At 38.9% G+C, this 23189-nt stretch overlaps 1 protein-coding gene across 2 annotated transcripts in view; it reads right to left on the bottom strand.

Annotated features, from left to right (window-relative positions):
• LOC134336512 (sodium/potassium-transporting ATPase subunit beta-1-interacting protein 3-like) overlaps nucleotides 1-23189 on the bottom strand; it is a 200447-nt gene that overhangs the window by 86999 nt on the left and 90259 nt on the right. For both annotated transcript variants that reach the window (XM_063030787.1, XM_063030793.1), the window contains exon 3: nucleotides 16055-16135. In XM_063030787.1, coding sequence (XP_062886857.1) covers nucleotides 16055-16135 — 81 coding nt within the window. The remainder of the gene's footprint in view (nucleotides 1-16054; nucleotides 16136-23189) is intronic.

Raw genomic sequence — 23189 nt, 5'->3', positions numbered from 1 at the left:
AAGACCAAATAAAAATTATACTTTTGAAACCTGCACCATGATCTCATGTAAAATACTTCAAGACCATGGAGACTTCTATTAGTCAAAAGAATACTACAAGTTGAGTTTCACAGCGCATTTTAAGACTAGTAGAGAAATTGAGAGGGTCAAGTGTTGGGAGCTGAGAGTACATTTGTAGGAGATTGCTGACATGGTGTTGTAATGATATTAATGTTTTGGCTATGATAGAATAGTTAAGAGTAGAACCAACTAAAACTAAATTAAAGTAGCACCCCCCCCCGCCCTTTTTCTATCTTGATGAAGGCTTTTGGCCTCTCCATAGATGCTGCCTGACCTGCTGACGTCCTCTTGCATTTTGCCTGTGTTGCTCTGGATTTCCAGCATCTGCTGAATCTCTTGTGTTCGTAATAGAAGAACTCATTGCTGGGTGAAAAAGAAAAGAAAGGATAATGTGGATTTGGATTGATGTAAAACCAGAAAGGTTGAGTAGGCAAAGAGGGTAATTGTACCTCAATATGAACAACAGAAAATATTGTGTTTGAGCAATGAATCGGTGGCTGGAGGAACTCAGCAGTTTAAGCAATGTCCATGTGGAGAAAGGAATTGTTGACATTTGCCATCAAAATGAGTATCTGCGGTCTCTTATCTCTCTAATGTTGTACAGGAGTTCAGTTTGAGCAGTTTTCATACTGTAGAAGAGTAAAAACCCAAATTGCTTGAAATATCTAAAAGAAGCTACAGGAGAGACAAACACAGCTCTGTGAAATGGCTTCAAAAGTCCTGAGGGGAAAGAAAGGTTAAGGCCTGAGAAATAGCCATTAAGTACAAAGAATAGATGATAATGTTAGGAGTGGACTTCATTCCACTGATAAAGGAAAAATTTGAAAAGTAGAATCATTTCAAAAATTGCCTAGAATGGAAGCCGATGCTCCAAAGTCGAGGAACAGGAGATTCATGTGGTTAACACACTGTGAATGAATGTTAGAGGAAAGCAATTGGAGAATGGCAGGGGTTGGAGACAGCTCTGCTGAGACATTTAGTAAGTACACCTACTCGGTAATGCAAATATCTAGTCAGGCAATCATGTGGCAGCAACTCAATGCATAAAAATGCAGACTTGGTCAAGAACTTCAGTTGTTGATTAGACCAAATATCAGAATGGGGAAGAAATGTGATCTAAGTGACTTTGACTGTGGAATGATTGTTGGTGGTTTGAGTATCTCAGAAATTGCTGATCTCTTGGGATTTTCTCGCACAACAGTCTTGGGAGCAGGTGTTCCCAAACTTTTTTAAGCTATGGACCCTTACCATTACTGGCACCACCTTCTCTAGAATTTACAGAGAATGGTGCAAAAACAAAAAAGATGATCATCCAGTGAGCAGCCGTCTATAGACGAAAATGATTTGTTAATGAGAGAATTCAGAGGAGAATGGCCAGACTGGTTCAAGATTACAGTAGCTCAAGTATCAAAACATGTTTGGCATGGGCCCCTAAATCCTAACAACTTTCTACAGGGGCATAATTGAGAGCATCCTGACTGGCTGCATCATTGCCTGTAATGGGAACTGTACTTCCTTCAATCACAGGACTCTGCAGAGAGTGGTGCAGACAGCCCAGCGCATCTGTAGATGTGAAATTCCCACTATTCAGGACATATACAGGCAGGTGGGTAAAAAGGGCCCGAAGGATCATTGGTGACCCGAGTCACCCCAACCACGAACTGTTCCAGCTGCTACCATCTAGTAAATGGTACCACAGCATAAAAACTATAGGCTCCGGGACAGCTTCTTCCACCAGGCCATCAGTCTGATTAATTCATGCTGACACAATGTATTTCTATGTTATATTGACTGTCCTATTAATTATAAATTATTAATATTTGTACATTGCACGTAACGCAATTTGAAGATTTTTACTCTTCATGTATGTGAAAGATGTAAGAAATAAAGTCAATTCAACTCAATTCACATTACAACAGTTGTGTGCAGTGGAACATCTTCAAACACACAACATATTGAACCTTGAAGTGGATGGGCCACAGCAGCAGAAGACCATGAACGTACACTCAGTGGCCACTTAATTAGGTATAGGAAGTATTTATTAAAGTGGCCACTTTGTACTAATGAGGTATTTTAAATATACACTAAAATATGTTAACCCCTTTCTTCCTGCCTCCCTCCACCCCACTGTCAAATGATTCAAAACAAGACATGCTATGATACAATCAAGCAATTGTTCATTTCATGTTAAAATGAATCGGTCACCAATTCCATTAAGCAACAAATAAGGAGTTGTCATACAAAAGCAATCACTGTAATTCACTAACAAAAAACATTTCTATCCTGTGGGAAATTAATGCATTTTTAAATGCCAATCCATTGGATCTTCCATCAATAAAATTACACTGGACTTCTTACGTTGACAAATGCAATTGCAGTCAAACGCACTGTGGGAATTTTTTGACCATTAGAACCTGTCATATCTCAGCACAAATATTACAGCATTCCCAATATCAGTTGCTACTATAAATCTTAACACTACATGTGCCTTAATGACTCCATTCAGAAACTTGAATCAGTGTTTGTTAATATCCAAGCTCCAAGGAAAAAGAATATGAAGTTTATTAAAATTCTTCTCCCTCATTCATTGGTCAGAATTAAAACATAGGGAGATATAATCATCTAGATACTTGCATTTTTGGTTTTCTCTCTGCCAATATACTTTGTTTATTTTTTTTAATTAAATTCCCTTCTTACAAGTCTTTCGCTGTGTTTCCATCCTCTTTCATCTTTTTACTATTGTACAGAAACATCTACCGTCATCAGCAGATAAATATTTCATTCCATAACACCACTCCTTTGTTTGCTTCTCTGGTGGAAGATATTATTAATCTGATGTAACATGGTTAGTGTTCAGATCAAACGAAATGGCCAGGAATGTCAGAACAGCTTTTCAATTATTAATCTGCTATTGTTATTCCTCCATCTTTCCTAATGTGTGCCAGTCTTCCCCCTCATGCAAATCTGGAGGCTGACTTAGTGCTTCAATACTATTTTGACAGGACATTTCTTTTAAATAGTATAGATCATACTCTCAGGAGCTACTAAATCACATCATCTATTTCAGAAGTTTTTAAAGTGTTTTTTAATGCAGATATTTACTTTTAACAGCCCAATGTTTAATGTGCAGGCAAGAAGAACCATAACATAAGCCAAAAATTTCAAGAAATTTAAAAAATAAATTTTGGGGATTAGAATTTGTCTCCAAGAAAATTCAACTTTTAAGCCTCTGCTTCAGGTTGTATGAAAAGTCAAAACAAATTTCACTGTCTGTTTTTATGGTTATAATTCCTGCTACAGGATTCCTGCAATCATAGTAAGAGAAAGCTCAATAATGGAGATGCTCTTTCTGGATGAGATGTTAAGGAACCCGCCCCCCCCCACCCCACCACCACCAAAAGATCCCTTGGAACTCATTAAAGGGAAGAATGGAAGCTTCCCAGGGTCCGAAGCATCATTTCTCATTGAACACGCTTCATATATAATTTATTGGTCTAGAGATGGCTTGGGATATCTTAGACATGCTAAGTTATTAAAGAAATGCCAATTTCTCTTAATAAAAATGGTTATAACTTTAAAACTAAGAATTCACTTTACTTACAACTGCACTGAAGGTAATTTAGATTGTAAATCATTTTATTGCACAGAAATGAAAGAGTTCACATCTCTTGCGGTAACTTTCTGCATTGTTTGTGGGTCTTAGTATGTGAGTTTTAATCGTTTATGTTGCTGACTGCATTATTCTGTTACCACTAATTAAAGAACAAAAGGAATTCCATGAAGTTGTCAACAATTTGTATTATACTGTGGGCTGAATAATAAAGGCCATGATAGAAAAGAGCCATTGTGACAGATTCGGGAACGTGAGAATAATGGAAATTTAGAGAGGAAACCACAAATTCAAAAATCACTTAACAAATAGGTCATCTGATTAACTATTTAAGTGCCGGCCAAAAACTCTGAACAACTAAATAGTATTTACATTTAATTATTCAAATTTCAATAGCTTCTGATCAAATATGATTAAATAGCAATGTTCATAAAATGAATAATGAGTAATGAAATTAACATTTCAATTTTTTATGATAAAGCTTCATTGTAAAACTAAACTGAAGTAAAATTGTTCTCAAAATACATTGGTAGTGATTCAGAAATAAGTATTGGTCAAAATCTTGGAAATTAGCATTGATTAAATTAAAATATGATTGTTATTGTGTTAAGCAAACACCTCGTTTGCTATTTTTGTAGCAGCATTAACTCAGCTAATGTCTACGTTAAACAGTACATGAAGGAAATCCTTTTTATTTCCATTAGCTTCAACAATAACATTTTCTTGGCTCAGATGTTTAATGTGCATAGGCATCAGATGTTATTCAAGTAAGTATTAAGTTATTTTTCTAAGTTTCCATTCTAATCATTCAAGCTCTGCATAAATATAATCTGCTTGTGTTGATATAGGACTTAGTATCATCGAGAGAGCAATATAGTACAGATATAAGCCTTTTGACCCAACAAGTTCAGGCCAACCACGGTGTACATGCAGCTAGTCCCAATTTCCTGTGTTTCGCCTGTACCCCTCTAAGCCCTGTCCCTCCATGTACAGTGCCTATTCACATTCTTCTTTAATGATAGCATTGTACCTGCCTAACTGCTTTCTCTGGCAGCTTGTTCCACATACTCTGGACCTTCAGTGAGAAAAAGTTGCCCCTTCAGGAACCTTTCAAATCTTTCCCCTCTCACCCTAAATCTATGCTACCTAGTTTTGGATTCCCCTGTCCTGGGGAAAAAACTATTACCATCTTCCTTATCCATGCCTCCAATAATTGTAAACATTTTTATAAGGTTGCCTCTCTTTCTCCTGTGTTCCAAGCAATAAAGACGAAGCTTGGCAGCATCCTTGTAAATCTTTTCTGCATTCTGTCCAGTTTAACCACGCCTTTCCTATAACAAGCATATAATGTTGTACAAAGTACCCCACTTAACAAATACTTTGTAGGAAAAAGCGCCCTATGTAATTATTTTCTATATTTGTTGAAATTATGATATGTATAATTTAACTATAAATAGTTAATTAAATAGCAACTACATTGTAACAGTACTGCTTAATCCTGACACAGGTTTTGAAGCTCTACAATAAATAATCTGCACCTCTCTAAAAGTTAATCAAAGCTTCTGTTGTGCAAATAAATTGTACCAGGAATGGTCAAAACAATAATGAGGTTAATCACATGTAAACATTAGCACTCTGATCTGACTACGATTCTTATACCATAATCTTCTCTACACTGGAGAAACCTAATGCAATTGGGTGACTACCTTGTAGAGCAGCAGACTTCAATCCACAGGAACAGTATAATCCAGATGAAGGATCTTGACCCAAAACATCAGCTGTCCATGAACCTTCCCTTGATGCTGCCTGACCAGTTGAGTTCCTCCAGGTTTTTGTGTGTTGCTTAAGGTTCCAGTTGTCTGTCACTTGTAATTCTTCACTCCCACTCCGAGCTCTTTGTCTGTGGCTCTTACAATTCCCAACATATGGCTGAAGCACAGCACACAGTCTTTCATTCGGGCACAGTGCAACTTCCCAAAATCAAATTCAATTTTCAGTTAACTCACATTTTCTTGTTTATTAAGAAATAAAGATAAGCTTCTATTTGTCAAGTGTACACTGATCAACACAGTCTGAAGATGTACTGGGGGCAGCCTGCAAGTGTCACCAAGCTTTCAGCACCAACATAGTTTGCCTACAATTTACAAATCTGAACCTGCATGTCCTTGGAATGTGGAGGGAAACAAGAGGGCTCAGAGGAAACCCACATTGTCACAGGGAGAACATACAAACTCCTTACAGACAGTAGTGGGAATTGAATCCTAACCACTGACACTATACTATTGCGCCACCCATTGGATATATCAGAACTGGATAATTACCTTGTGGGTTAACTCAGTTGTTTTCTCGCATTTGCATCGGCTGATCTCCCATAGCCCTGATCTGTGTTTCACAGCTTTTAGATGCTCCTTTTTTCTGTGTTCATGTCTAACCACCCTTATTGATCTATCAACCAGATAGCTTCATCAACAGTTTATTACTATGGCAACCCTGGCCTCACTCTGTCAGAGATGCTCTCTTTGTCCTATTCATCCCTCCCTGACTCTCTTTCCAACAATGAAATAATTTGTTTTCTCTCTGCCCCAGTCTTGACAAAAGATCTTTGATCATGAAACATGAATCGTTTCTCTTTCCGCAGATACTGCCTGACCTGCTGAGTGTTTCCAGCATGACTGCAAGACTCTTTGGATGTGATCCTGCTAGGGGCAGTGAAGGACACTTTGTTAAACTGGTTAGACTTGAATTCTGGGTTTTCTACAACCATAAGTTAAGTGCTGGTTAATAGCCAGGAAAGTTCAGGGGCAGCTTCAATTCTGCTGTAAGACTAATGAATGGTCCACTCGTATGATAAGGTGGACTCCTGGCCTCACAATCTACCTTGTCGTGGCCTTTCACTATATTGTGCACCTGCATTATGCTTTCCCTGTACCTTCAACACTTGTTCTGCATTCTGTTGTTTTCTCCCCTTGTACTACCTCAACGTACCAATGTGATGAAACGATCTGCATGGATGGCATGCCAAATGAAGTTTTTAACTGTACATGTGACAATAATAAACCAATTTACCAAAAAAGAGTAGGAATAGAAAGGTCTTTCTCGGTTGGTTGTGAGATTTATTTAAGAAATCTTAAATCTGAATTTCTTCCGGCCCAACGAGCCCACACCATCCAATTACATGCAAGCGACCAATTAGCCTACTATGCTGTATGTCTTTGGAACATGGGAGGAAACCAGAGCACCCAGAGATAATCCATGCAGCCACAGGGAGAATGTACACCTTACAGACAGTGGGGGCAATTGAATCCGGATTACTAGTGCTGTAAGGCATTAGGCTAACTGCTATGTAACCATGTCATGCCAGGGATCAGTGCTTTGGCTGCAAGGCTTCACAACCTCTATCAATGTTTTGACTGGGAGAATAAAAGTAACATTTCCAAGTTTGCTGATGATTTGAAATGAAGTGGGAATACAAGTTATGGAGAGGACGAAAAGAGACTTCAAGGGGATATGGGCAAGCTGAGTGATTAGTCAACAACATCGCCAATAGAGTCCAATGTGGAAAATAGCTAAGTTATCCACAATAAAATCAAATGTTGAATATGACCAGGTTAAAGAAAGAAATTAAAACAAAAATATTAAAACATACTTCTAAATCTTCAAAGAAAATCAATGACTCCACAGTTTCATTGACAGTAGGATTAGTTGGTGGTAATTGGGAATTGCTACACTATTAAATGTACTTTTTTTTGTAATGTTTAATCTTAATATATATAGTACAACCAGTAAAAGGAGTGTCACTATATCTGAATAGGATCCATTCAGTAAGGTTTCATTTTGAAGGGACAATGTACCTGGAGAGCACCTTCTGGATATTCACTGTTAACAATTGTGTCCTTATGGCAGCTTACTTTTGGATTTTATTTCTTTATTTATTGAGATACAGTGCAGATTAGGCCTTTCTGGCCTTTTGAGCTCCGCCACCCAGCAATCCCTCCTAACCTAACCACAGGACAATTTACAATGACCGATTAGACTTACCAACCAGTACGTCTTTGGACTGTGGGAGGAAACCAGAGCACTTGGAGGAAATACACGCAGTCATGGGGAGAACATACAAACTCCTTACAGGCAGCAGTGGGAATTTAACCCGGGTCACTGGTCTTGTGCATAACTGACAGTTTCCTTCTAACCTCATTACTTCAATGTATCTTTACCCTGCTCTAGATCTAAAATAATAACATAAAATGTGAAATAATCGATGATGAAGAGTCCTGATGAAGGGTCTCAGCCTGAAATATTGACTGTTTATTTTTTTCCATAGATGGTGTCTGGCCTGCTGAGTTCCTCTAGCATTCTGTGTGTGTTGCCAACATCTGCAGATTTTCTCGTCTTAATTGATAACCGTTCTGCTTAAATCCTAAATATTCAACAAAAACTTTTCAATAATAATCAATTTGATGTCATTTTAATTTCATATCAATGTGTCTTCAGAATTTCTGTGCCAATATTCACAATGTTGATGGAGACATGCTTCTTGGTAACAGTAAATTCCGTCCACAACTGAAGTGTAAATGACAGGTGTTAATTATGTTGCTCCTGGAAACAAGCTCTCTGAATGACAGTTAAGTGTCAACACAGGACCCCTCAAATGTCAAATGCATTAATTCACCACTCTGTCAACTGAATAGCTGGTGATTCTGTGTCATTTTAGTTTGGGGAGGATGGAGGTGGGGAGAAACAAAACCTTTTTGTCTGCCAGCGGACAATGTCAGAAGGTCACAGTGTATTGTGCAGGCAGCAAAATAGTTAACTGTTTCATTGAAAACATAACATGAAAAGAAGTGTTTTGTCCACAGGGAACAAAAGTGCTGTGTTCGTTAATTTTGTCTATCTTAAGCAGATTATTTTGTGTCATACATTGAATGAATACAAATGGAACTATCGGAGCTCTTGTTGCAGTTAATGTACAAGGATTGACTCAAGAATTTTTTGCTTGATTTCTTTTGAATTGATAGATGAAAACTACAGTCCCTCCTGACAAAAAAGACACTGTTGCATGCTGTTGTTTTATGATTGAGAAATATGCTATGATTTTAAAAAACACCAATTTCTCGTGAAGGTAAATCTGTTCAGTAGTTGCCAATATAAAATACACCAGCTTTTAAAATTATTAAGACACGTGTATTTATATACCATTTTGGTGCCTTATGGATGTCACAAAGCACTTCACAAATATCTTATATTTGTATTGCAGTGTGGGGATAATGCTGTCAATATACTGCATGATCAAGGCTAAGGTCTATAATTCACAACAATATATCATTCATCGGAAAAAAGAGGTGAAGAAAATTTCACAAAGAGACTTCACATAACTAAGATTAAAAACAAGAAATGCTTTAAATACATGGAAGGTCTCTGTTAGCAAAAAGAAAGCCAAAAATGACTATGGTATTTTAAGAGCAACCTTTTAGTAGCTGTGATAACCGGAGTTAACCAACAGAATCAAGCAAAGGCAAGAGTAGTCAAAAGCAGGTTGCATTTAAGCCAAATGAATGCTGTGTCCTGTCACCAAGTGGTGTGTAAGACATTAATAGCCAAATGTAAGCCAGCAAAAAGATAAACGTGGGCAGATAATAAACAAAAGCTATCTCAGCATAGATGACAATTGTCAGCCCTCAAAGGTCACCCAAGTCTGATTTGCTTGTCTCCCTGAACTTATATGTGTGAGAATGATATGTGTACAATATAGACTTGATTTTCTCCAAAAGTCAGCCCAAGGCATTCATCATATTTGTGGAGGTAGATTCACTGGGGTCATGTGAACCTACTCTAAGTTGGTCATACAATAGCTTAAACGACAAATTCTGCAATAAGCATATTTTCAACTGTAGTGGATTCTGGTTAATTAAACCACTGGTTAATTGGGGGAGTCATTTATTTGGAACAAAAACAAATCAAGAAAATTGCCAGGACTCCCTTTGTTTATTTGCCCTCTCAAGTGGATATAACCGATCCCTTGACATGTTGCACAAAGGAGGAGGGAGTATACCCCCAATGCCCTGATCAATATTTATCCTACTTTCAACATCTCTTGTGATTATCTGGTTATCATGTTATCTCTGTGAGAGTTTGCTGTATAGAATTTGGCTGCCATGTTTCCTACATACAACAGTAATATTATTTGCTATGAGACACCCTCGTGAATTCATTGAAGCCATTACGTAGATGGATGACTTTTCTTATTTATGCACTGCCTTCATTGTAGTAAAATATTCTTCGATGCTTTACTGCAGCACTGGAAATGAAATGTAAGCAGTCATATAATTGGATAGGTAGTCAGTGATGGGTTTTAAGTGGAATGCTGAAGGAAGAATGGGATTCTAAAAAAGCGTAATATAGGGGAAACTAGGTAAAATAAAGGGTGATAAAATAATGTCCTAGGATTTTGGCAACTGAAGGTATGACCACCAATTATGAAGTCATCAATACCAGGGATTCACATGAAAATGATGCAGTATCTCAAAGGAATACTGGGTGGACAAAGTTATAGAAATAGGGAGCGGTGAGTTCCAGAGGTGCTTTTTAATAAAGATGAAAATTTTAAAATCTGAACATAATGTCACAGGGAACTATTTCATGTCAACAAGAATAATGGTACTAGGTGAGGAAGCTTGCTGTGAATTTGGACCTGGCAGCAGAGATTTGGAAGAGCCTCATTAAATTCATGGAGGTGACGATTGTTCTTCACTGTGTTCAATAATCAAATCCACAATTAACTAATGGTATGAATGTATTTCTCATTTCAAGATAACTTGAACTTCATTTTATGAAATAAAATTATCTGTTGTTGAACTTAGGACATACTTAGATTTCACAATTGTACACATGAATCACATAGGTCTGACATGGCCAGTCACTGTCAGGGGTGAAGTCCATGCATAAACATAAACCAGAAATTAGCACCAGTATCAGCTTCCTTTCTAAAGCATTTACTTTTAAGTTTGTAATTTCATTATTATTGTCATATGTATCAAGGTACAGTGAAAAAGTTTGTTTTGCATGCCATCCATACAGATCATTTTATCACACCGGAACATTGATGCAGTACAAGAAAAAAGCAATAACAAAATATAGAATAAAATGTAACAGTAACCGAGAAAGTGCAGGGTGGCAGACAGTAAGGAGCAATAAAGCCATAATGAGATCAATTGTGAGATCAAGAGTCCATCTAAATGTACAAAGGAACTTTTCAATTGTCTATAGCTCAGGATTAGAAGTAGTCCTTGCTCATGGTGATACATGCTTTCAGGAATTTTTATCTTCTGCCCAGTGGGAAGGGCGAGAAGAGTGAATGTCTGAGGTAGGAAGGGGCTTTGATTATGTTGGCTGCTTTACTAAGGCAGGGAGAGCAGTTGCCAAAAAGAGCCACAATGCTTTCAATGGTGCTTCTATAGAAATTGCTGAGGATCAAAGGGGACATGCCAATTTTATTCTTAGCCTCCTGTAGAATTAGAGGTGCTGGAGCACTTTATTGGCCATTGCATCTACATGCTGATGATGTTTACACTGAGAAACTTGAAGTTCTCAATCCTCTTGACTTGATGTAAATAGGAACGTATATACCCCGCCGCCCCACTAAGGCCGATGACCCACTCTTTTGCTCACAGAAGATGAAAGTTTGCTGTCATGACATCACGTCACCAGGTTTACACCTTCTCATATGCCTTAAATTACTTCAGCTTTTTCATCTTCTTTAACTTCCTTGGGTATTACACATTAATGGAAATCTGTATCCTGGTGGAAAGGGAAATTAAGCAAACGCAAAGCTTTTATTTTTGTTTAAGCGGAGCAACAGTCTTAGGTTGATGATTAGACTTGGCACATTAGTACCAACTGACTATTAATATCCATAGCTCAATGCAAAATATAGATCTTGCACACAATGCATAATAAAAATGAAATGTCAACCTTCTCATACAGTTTCTAAATGTTTTTAGAGACTTGGCATAAGTTCTCAGAGACTAAAATATAAACTATTCATCTTTAACCATTCTTCTATTTTCCGGTCACTTAACTGATGAGGAATCTTTGTAACAACATTGCAATTTGATACGGGCATGGGAGTTATCAACCTCATATCCCCATGCATCACAAATCTAACTACTTCCATCTTCATTATGATACCCTACTTCATCCTATCTATTGTGAAATCCCCAACCATGCCCGTCATCTCCAGGTTGATTATTTTAATGCTCTTCTAAACAGCCTCCACTTTCTTCAATATGCAATATCTTTATTGTAGTGCCTATCTATTTCTATATAAATTCATGTATGTCAGGTTCATCAGAAAGTATCTTAAATGATACTTTGATAATAGTTTTCAAATCATCTACTGACAGGGGAGTCAATATTTTACATTATTTTTAGTTGTCTAGAGGTTCACACTACCTGTACTCCATAAATTACTGGTCTCTAAACAATCTTGCAAATTCATCTGATGAGAATCTAATTACTTCTTCAGTAGGTACTCAGCCACATTATGTTAGGATCAATAGATAATGCTGAGTCCTGGTAACGGCTAACGTAACTAATGTGTGACACTTGTTTTGACAGATAGCCAATACTGAATGCACCGTCAAAATTTTCCCAATGGTTTTTAGCATCTATTGCCTCAGTGTATGCTCTTTTTCCTTGTTTCTTTGGATTTAAATATCTAATTTCCTCCCCACCCTCTCCAAATGAATGTATAAGATATTGCTTGTAATGCTGATGAAGGGTGATATACTAACTTAACAAAGAGCAAAATAGCATTCAAAAATACGTGTGTGCTGATTATAAACAACATACAATGGCTGATCTGCAGTACTTTAGATAAGAAATTAATTTTAACATCTCTAAATCTGAATAGTTAGTTGTTATATTTCCATGCAATTAATTGTTTTTTTTTGAATTGCACCAAGAGTTAGTTTTCCTCATGTAGTCACTCTTCAATGGTTTGGCACCAGTGGTGGGGTTCAGTGACGGTCAATCAGTAATCAGGTTGGGAGTATAATTGGCATTCAGGGGTCAGTGTGATTTCAGTTGACCGGTTTGGTTACCAGTCAGGAAGTGGCCAGGAACTGAGATGGTGTTGGTGAGGGTGATTGGCTATGAAAGGATTGCTAGTCAAATCCAGGTATGTGATCACCAGTTGAGGCATGGGTGTAGACAATATCTTGGAGGTCACTTACTGCTCTCTACAAATCAGTATTGCTATTTGTTTATTATTGTTACATGTACCAAGATACAATGAAAAGATTGTCCTGCATACTGTTTGTACAGATCAAAGTCATAGCACAGTACATTGCGGTTGAACAAGGTAGAACAATAACAATGTAGAATAAAATGTAAAAGCTACAGAGAAAGCGCTGGTAAACAATAAAGTGCAAAATAATAACTAGGTGGATTGTGAGGTCAAGAGCCCATCTTATCTCACACAATGTCTGTTCAAGAGTTGGTTAGAAGCTGGCCTTGAGCCTGATGCTTTCAGGCTTTTGTATCTTCTAGCCCAATGGGAGGGGGAGGAAAGGAACGTCTGGGGTGGGTGAGGTCTTTGACTAGTCTGTGGGGCAGAGAGTTACTTTCAAAGCAGCAGATGTGGGTTAGTTATCAGATGGGGATGTTGACATACAGCAGTATGATTATTTGAAAACTAAAAAATTGGGAACCAAGAGTGACACTGGACACCACCAGTGCCTTGCTAGAGCCCTCACACATAAGCACATCAGAGCTGTTGAAGACCTGAAGCAATAATCACAGCCTTTGCAATCCATGTGTGAATCTTTGGTTTTCAATTACGTGATGTAAATTCAAACTGCATAATGCATGTAACTATGACAACACAATCCAAGCATAAATGTGGTAAATGAATGGTCCTTCACCAGCACCACCCCACATCCCTGCATTTATGTATTCACCCCAGTAACGTTAAAATAGCTGCCATGCCTTTAAGAGAAAACAGTGACGCCATTATGCACATGCGGAGTAGAAAAAAGTATTACAATGTTCTAGAAAGAACATCAAGACTAGGATCTGCTTATCCCAGATTTTTGCGAGTAAGATATTGTGCTGGATGGTGTGGTTACTCAAAGTTCCTTATTGACCTAGTAACATGACCGAGGAGAATTCACTTCAGGGTCTAGCCTATATTTATGTAGAAGTTAAGCACATGTGGGCCAACGTGAGTATACATCATAGTTAAGATGAGATGAACTTATTCATATTTTTGATGTTGTGTATAAGGTACAGGGTTGGTGTGATTCTAATGTTTGTATTGTTTTTTTAAATTGCTACTACCGTATTAGTTTTGTATATTTTGTTTTATGTATTTTCATACTGCCTGTGTAACTATTTGATACACAAGTGTGTGGACCAAAATTAAGCTGAGATTGTAACAGTAGGAAATGTGTTCTTTAATTAAATTTGTTGTTTTTATTTTGATAGCCTCTTTCTGTATTAAAACATCTAAAACGGATAAAGAAATTAAAAACCCGAAAAGTTGAGCTGTCCCGCGCGTGTATTATTGCTCGGCTACAAAACCTCTCTGATGATTTTACTTTCTATTAGGCAGAAATCTATTGCAATGACACTGAAACTTCTACTGTGTTCTCTGTGGACACAACTATATGCTGTATGCACCATTTCACAACACAATAATTAGCACCCACAAGCTTTTGGCTCCTGATGACCATCAACTGCTTCAGTGAAAGCTATATTTGATTTACAGTGTGAAAAAAAACACAAAGCTACCCAGACAGCAGTGAGTATCACCCTGTAGTTATGTTGGAAATGGAACAGAAAAGCATGGCTGTCTGATGGCAGAACATGCTAATATATTAGTGACACAGAGAAAACAGTTTCCCTTATGAAACAAAGGGGCATGTGGCCAAGGGCAAAATTATCAGTTAGTAGAGCACATGTTGAAGTGTACATTGTCCTTCCTCTTTCGAGTGCACTTCCAAAATAGATCTTTGGTTAAGTCTACCTGCAGACATGTTTAACTAAGTATATAAGGCAATATAAAAGGGGGGGGGGGCGGGAAGTATTTTTTTTCTGTTTCAAAGTAAATCTTCTCCTGATTTGTATAACATAAATTGTTGCTGAGAAACTGAACATATCATTGCTGCGACTGTGCAAGCATCAACTACTCTCAGGTGAAATCTGAAACAATAACATGCCTCACGTCCAAGGCCAGTACAAGCTCTGCAGGCACATTCACCCCACAGATCAGACTTCTTTGTGTGGGATTTCAATCAATGTCAACAGAGTAACAACTTGTCAACATCCAATGAACAACCCAATTTCAGGATCAGAACAATAAGCAGACAGAGATAGTCATCTCCTGTTTCTGAATTAGATTTGAAATTTCATTTCAGAGTCGAAGGAATAGACTCTCAACCTACCATAGCCTAAATGTCACCCCCATCTCCAAACTCCCCATCAATTAGCATAGTATTTCTAAGGGTGCCAATCACACTTCAAAGTGTCAAATTATTAAAATATAAAACAATATCAGTCATTTCCTAAGGGATTTTCTGACATGTAGTTAGGGATATAGATAAAACACCTAATCTAAAACTCTCCTCAAAACACCAATTAAACACTCAGCTCGGACCTGTAATTAATGACTCTTTATTAAAACATTGTAAAGGTAACGTTAATTTCATTGCATCAGAACACAAATGTAAATTGATTTTTTTAAGTTGCTCAGTAATTCTAGTCTTTTTTATTCAGTATCAAACATAAATTGCTGAAAAATAAAATGCATTATTCATATAATGTGCCCAAGTATCAACACCAAAAATCATTAGATCAGAGAGCAAACACCCCTGACTCTAATCCCACAACGGATTTTACGGATACATTTACCAACCTTGTGTTAGCTGCATTCAAAGGGCTGACAGGACAGAGAGAGCACTATAATGAGTCCAGCCAGCATCCTCCTCCAGCGTAGCTCCCCAGTGGGAGGCTGGGATCAGTGAATGTGCATTTTAATTCTAACTTCTGAGAGCAACCTTCCTGCACCAATACATTTCAATTTCCCAGAACAACAGTGCTGATCGTCCTCCAAATGAGTTCAATTCTTTGAAGTTCAAGCAGTGGGCCAAACTCCATTAAAAACATGGCCTGAAATTGCCCCGGTTCTGTCAAGGATGGATATAAACCCAACCCAAAAGTACAATAACAGCATGGTAACTCAATACTTTATTCAATATCTGCCCATTTTAAACCTATTTTTACCACTGTCTAAACAATGTGTTTGCATATTTTGTGACAGAAAGTGCTTAAAAGTGTTAACAGACCAGTAGTATAGTCAATATCCTTTACACAGTTACAATAACCTACCTTCGATAAGCCACCTACTTCCAAATAGAAACAGATGATGAATATATTCCATGTGACCCATAGAGCTGTCCAGACAGCATACTGGAGAAATAAAAGAAAGGAGTGTTAGATTATATTCACACACACACATTTGAGAAAGAATATCAATAAATTCAATAGCAGCTGCAGGTGCAGACTATAATAATTATTCAGATTACACAGATACTCGACTTTTCCCACATGGTAATTGCAATGTTAATACTGCAATATTAAATTGAATTAGAGTTAATAATGATATTGTGCTGCCAGAACAATATTACTGAAAATGCAATTCAAAAGAGTGTAAATTCAATTCAAAAGAGTGTAAAACTATTATGGAAAATATTACTTTCAATCATTATTGGACCATTGTCTGCATTTTTATACTTTCATCAATCAAAAATGATTGAACCAGCCCAAAATAGATTTAAATTCAAAATATTCATATTATCATCGAATGATTTATAACTATGCTGCTAGTCTAGTTTTGAAATGACAGATGCATCACTACTTACTCCAAATGTGGTCATGTTCTTGTTTTGTCCCACATGTTATGTACTTTGCTCATTGTATTGGAAAGCTGCATGCTCAGAAACTGATTCTGTGGCTGTGTATTGTTCTGATTCACATTTGCCTACTTTAATAAAATGCTATGGCATAAGTTTCAGAGAAATTAGGATGAAGGAATTAAATTAAATTTAAAAAGTGTCAACTGTAGCATGTGCCTGATCTTGACCATTTATTTTAATGCTCATTAGGAATAGATGATACAAAATATTGCAATCTTAAAATAAGAGTTATGAATATTGTAGGTAGGACTAATGTTTAACAATGAAGTAATGTTCAAGAAGCATTCAGATGGGTATGTAAACTGGCAGGAAGAAGGGATCTAGATCATGTGCAGGCAGTTTGCATTGGAATACACTTTAAAACTTCTATAGTTGTAGCGTGGAGAGCATTCTGACAGGCTGCATCACCGTCTGGTATGGAGGGGCTACTGCACAGGACCAAAAGAAGCTGCAGAAGGTTGTAAAGCTAGTCAGCTCCATCTTGGGTACTAGCCTACAAAGTACTCAGGACATCTTCAGGGAGTGGTGTCTCAGAAAGGCAGCATCCATTATTAAAGACCCCCAGCACCCAGGGCATGCCCTTTTCTCACTGTTACCATCAGGTAGGGGATACAGAAGCCTGAAGGCACACACTCAGCGATTCAGGAACAGCGTCTTTCCCTCTGCCATCCGATTCCTAAAAGGACATTGAAGCTTTGGTACACTAGTTCACTTTTTTTAATGTACAGTATTTCTGCTTTTGCACATTTTTCAATAATCAATTCAATATACATAATTGATTTACTTGTTTATTTATTATTCTGTTTTATTTTATTTATTATTATTCTTTTTTCCCATTTTAGTATCCTCAGCAGACGTAGTGAAATATGTTGTTTTGCAGCAGCAGTACACTGGAATACATAATAAAAAGCTACTAATTACAATAATATATATAGATATAATTAAATAGGTAGTGCAAAAAGAGAGCAAAAAAAGAAAAGAAAAGTGAGATAGTATACATGGGTTTATTGCCCATTCAGAAATCTGATGGCAGAGGGGAAGAAGCTGTCCCTAAAATGTTGAGTGTCTGTCTTCAGGCTCCTGTACCTCCTCCCTGATTGATAGCAATGAGAAGAGGGCATATCCTGAGTGATGAGGGTCCTTAATGATGCAGCCACCTTCTGAAGATGTCCTCACTTCTGGGGATGCTAGCGCCTATGATATCGCTGGCTGAGTTTGCCACTTTCTGTGGCTTTTTCCAGTCCTGTGGCCCCTCTATACCGGGTGGTGATGCAATCCGTTTGAATGCTCTCCACGGTACATCTGTAGAAATTTTCAAGAGTCCTTGGTCACATACCAAACTTTCTCAAACTACTCATAAAATATAGCCACTTCTGTGCCTTTTTTGAAACTGCATCAATATGTTGGGCCAAGGGTAGATCTTCAGAGGTGTTGACACCCAGGATCTTGAAACTGCTCACCCTTTCCACTGCTGATCCTTCAACAAGGACTGATGTGTGTTTCTGCAACTTCCCCTCACTGAAGTTCCCAATCAATTCCTTGGTCTTATGATGTCGAGTGCAAGGTTGTTGTTTCAACACCACTTAACCAGATGATCCAACTCACTCCCGTGTACCTCATCTTGACCATCTGAAATTCTGCCTACCATAGTTGTGTCATCGGCAAAGCTTATAGTCACACAGTCATATGTGCAGAGAGAGTAGAGCAGTGCGCTAACAATGCATCCTTGAGGTGCACCAGTGTTGGTTGTTAATGAGGAGATGTTATTTCCAATCTGCACTGGCTGCGTTCTCCCAATGAGGAAGTCAAGGATTCAGTTGCAGGGGGAAGTACAGAGGTACAGATATCGGAGCTTGTTAATTAGTAACAAGGGTATGATGGTGGTGAATGCTGGGTTGTAATTAATAAACTACAGCCTGATGTAGGTATTGCTATTGTCCAGGTTCAACGTTCAAAGTTCAAAATAAATTTATTATCAAAGTACATATATGTTGCCATATACAACCCTGAGATTTATTTTCTTGTGGGCATTCATAGTAAATTAAAAAAAAACACAACAGAATCAATGAAAGACAGCTCCTAACAAGATGGACAAACAACAAATAAGCAAAAGACAATGAACTCTACAAATACAAAAAGAAAAAGAAATAAATAAGCCATAAGTATTGAGAACATGAGCTGAAGAATCCTTGATAGTGAGCACATGGGTTATAGGAACAGTTTTAGTATTGAGCGAGTGAAGTTATCCCCTTTGGTTCAATAGCCTGATGGCTGAGGACCAATAACCATTCCTCAACCTGACGGTGTGGGTCCTGAGGCTCCTGTACCTTCTCCCTGATAGCAACAGCAAGAAGTGAGCAGGCCCTGGGTGGTAGGAGTCCGTGATGATGGATGATGCTTTCTTGTGACAGAGCTCCATAAAGATGAGCTCAATAGCTTTACCCATGATGATCTAGGCTTTATCTATTTCTTTTTGTAGGGTTTTCCATTCAAGGGCATTGGTGTTTCCATAAACATGAGAAAATCTGCAAATGCTGGAAATCCAAGTAACAGACACAAACTGCTAAATGAACTCAGAAGGCCAGGCAACATCTATGGAAAAGAGTAAAATGTTGACATTTTGGGCCAACATACTTCATCAGTTCTGTGCTGGAACCAGGACAGATCCTCTGAAATTATAACACCAAAGAATTTAAGTTCCTGACCCTCTCCATCTTTGATCCTCCAATGAGAACTGGCTCAAAGTCCTCTGGTTTCCTCTTCCTGAGATCAATAATCAGCTCCTTGGTCTTGCTGATATTGGGTGAGAAGCTATTGTTATGACACCACTCAGTCAGATTTTCAACCTCCCATTCAACTAATGACAAAGGTGTCGTCAGCAAACTCAAGTATGTCTTTGAAGCTGTGCTTACCTCACAGTCATAAGTCTAAAGTGAGCAGAGCAGGTAGTTAAGCACACAGCCTTGGGGTGCAGCTGTGTTGATGGTAATTGTTGAGGAGATGTTGTTGCCAATCCTAACTGTCTGGGGTCCACAAGTGAGGAAATCGAGGATCTAGTTGCACAAGGAGGTATTGAGGCCAAGGTCTTGGAGCTTACTGTTTAGTTTTAGGGGATGCTACTACTGCATGCCGAGCTATAGTCAATGAGGAATGTCCTAATGTATGCATCTTCACTGTTCAGATATTCCACAGTTGAGTTAAGACCCAATGAAGCAGCATCTGCTGTAGACCTGTTGTGACGGCAGGCAAAGTGGAGTGGATCCAAGCTGCTTCTCAGACAGGAGTTGATGTGTTTCATCATCAACCTCTCAAAGTACCTCGTCACAGTGAATGCACAGTGAGTGTCACCGGACGATAGCCGTTGAGGCAGGTTACTAAGTTCTTCTTAGGTACCAGTATAATTGAAGCCTGTCTGAAGTAGTTGGGTAACTCAGACTGCCAAAGCAAGAGGTAAAGATATCAATGAACATTCCAGCCAGTTGACCAGTACAGGTGTTTAATTCTCGGCCAGGTACCCCTCTGGGCTGGGTGCTTGCCATGGGTTCTCCCTCCGTTACCCTCAGAGACTGAAATCACAGGGTCATCGGTAGCTATAGGAGTTCATGAAGGTGCCTCCATGCTTTGATAGCCAAACAAGCATAAAAGCATTGAGCTCATGTGGGAGCAAAACCTTGTCACCTGTGTCACTTGGTTTCACTTTGTAGGAGGTGATAACATTCAACCCCTGCCACAGCATCCTTTGTGATTGAAGTTTGGTCTGGAATTACCTCTGCTGGTATGTAAACTCTGGTCAGGAGGAGAATTCTCTTAGTAAGGTGGTCCAAGGCCGAGTGAAAGAGCCAGTGAGATCCAGTCTGCAATAGACCTATCTTGGCAAGAAAAAAATTGCATTGCAGCCAGGTCCTTGCTTAAGCATGAACTGATTCTGGCCATGACCAACCTCTCAAAATACTTCATCACAGCAGAAGTGAATGCAACTGGGTGACAGTCATTTAGCTCACCCTGATCTTCTTGAGCACTGGTATTCTTTTAGAGCAGGTGGGAACCTCGGACTGCACCAGTTGGACACTCTGTCTAGTGGGTTTTCAGTTTACTACCAGGTTCACCATAGGGGCCTGACGCCTTCATGGTCAGCACAAACATTGTGGGCAGAAGTGCTCCTTCCTATGCTGTACTGTTCTATGCTCTATGAACTGAAGAAGTGCAGGACGAGAGTTCATAATTTTCAATCATTTGCAAAAACTTTAAAAAAAAACATAGAGTCAATGCGAATTTTGCAGAGATATTCAGAGCAGAATGTTCAAGAAATAAAATTGAAATGTCTAGACTTTTCAAATCTTATTTGTGTGCATTGTAGTTAAAAACTCAATTAACTCACAATTACGGAATGGCTGAGTAATTTCATCTCACATCAGAACATTCCTGGGCAATTGTAACATGGTAAGATTTATCACAGGTCCTCTCTGCATGTGACCTGGATACACATGGAGAAAGCCATGCAATACAAAGATGGTAAATAACATGCAATGCATGATTTGACATCACATGTACAGAAGTATTCTGTCTTATGAGGCCCATAAAAGACGGACTTTGTACACTAAACTGAGCTTAACTGGGGAGATGAAGCTAAATTAGTAGTTATTAAAGGAGTCTGACTTTACTTTGCCCACTGCTAGGAGCTATGTATATTCATCTACTAGATTCTCATTTAAGTGTTTTTTAATGCCATCTCTGACAATAGCACTTATCCTGATACCAATAATCTCAGGGACCCCAACTGCATATCTAACCAAACATGATTTTGCCCATTAACTTGTCAATGGCACCATTTCCCCCTGCCTCTGACTGCCTTCCCACCAGCTGGTTAACTCCAAGTCAATCTCTGTCAAATCAGCCCTACACCCACAACTTATACCCCACAACCACCAGTGTGACTACCCAGCAAACTCCGTTTTATCCCCACTGACAGTTAATCTCTGACCAAACTTGAGCAGCTCCAACAGCAATGTCACTTCAGCCATAGACCAGGTTCTAGCTCTGTGATGGCAGAGCAAGTGGGGAAAAAAGAATTCCTTGAAGTGTACAAAGCCTGTTCTAATGCAAATGACACCATGAGCCTTATGCCTGATAAACTACCATTGCCATAGGGCTCACACAAAACAGGAACATCTCCACCCTTCCACATACCACACATGATAATTGTACCTTTTCCGGGACCCTTGCATTTGGGGAAGGTGGGACCTGTACAGATTGGATGGATTGCACCTGAACTCGAGGGGGAGCAATATCCTTGCAGGTAGGTTTTCTAGCATGGTTCGGGAGGGTTTAAACTAATTTGCGAGGGGGATGGGACCCAGAGCGATAGAGCAGTGAAAGAAGTGCATGGAGTAAAGCCAGATCTAACATATAGAGAGGCTTTGAGGAAAGAGAAGCAGAATAAATGGTGTAAAGGTAGTAAGGTAGAAGGGCTGAAATGTGTGTACCTCAATGCAAGAAGCATCAGGAACAAAGGTGATGAACTGAGAGCTTGGATACATACATGGAATTATGATGTAGTGGCCATTACAGAGACTTGGCTGGCACCAGGGCAGGAATGGATTCTCAATATTCCTGGATTTCAGTGCTTTAAAAGGGATGGAGAGGGGGGAAAAGGGGAGGAGGGGTGGCATTACTGGTCAGGGATACTATTACAGCTACAGAAAGGGTGGGTAATGTAGCAGGATCCTCTTTTAAGTCAGTATGGGTGGAAGTCAGGAACAGGAAGGGATCAGTTACTCTATTGGGGGTATTCTATAGACCCCCTGGTAGCAGCAGAGATACAGAGGAGCAGAGTAGGAGGCAGATTTTGGAAAGGTGCAAAAATAACAGGGTTGTTATCATGGGTGACTTTAACTTCCCTAATATTGATTGGCACCTGATTAGTTCCAAGGGTTTAGATGGGGCAGAGTTTGTTAAGTGTGTCCAGGACAGACTCCTGTCACAGTATGTGGACAGGCCGACCAGGGGGAATGTCATACTAGATGTAGTACTAGGTAATGAACTGGGTCGGGTCACAGATCTCTCAGTGCGTGAGCATCTGGGGGACAGTGACCACCACTCCCTGGCCTTTAGCATTATCATGGAAAAGGACAGGAAAATTTTTAATTGGGGAAAGGCAGATTATGAGGCTATAAGGCTAGAACTTGCGGGTGTGAACTGGGATGATGTTTTTGCAGGGAAATGTACTATGGACATGTGGTCGATATTTAGAGATCTCTTGCGAGATGTTCGGGATAAATTTGTCCCGGTGAGGAGGATAAAGAATGGTAGGGTGAAGAAACCATGGGTGACAAGTGAGGTGGAAAATCTAGTCAGGTGGAAGAAGGCAGCATACATGAGGTTTAGGAAGCAAGGATCAGATGGGTCTATTGAGGAATATAGGGAAGCAAGAAAGGATCTTACGAAGGGGCTGAGGAGAGCAAGAAGGGGGCATGAGAAGGCCTTGGTGAGTAGGGTAAAGGAAAACCCCAAGGCATTCTTCAATTATGTGAAGGAAGAAAGGATGACAG

The sequence above is a fragment of the Mobula hypostoma genome, chromosome 2, assembly GCF_963921235.1.
Source record: "Mobula hypostoma chromosome 2, sMobHyp1.1, whole genome shotgun sequence".
Classification (NCBI taxonomy): Eukaryota; Metazoa; Chordata; class Chondrichthyes; order Myliobatiformes; family Myliobatidae; genus Mobula; species Mobula hypostoma.
Note: the sequence above shows the minus strand (reverse complement) of the source record. Positions and strands in the feature narration are given on the sequence as shown.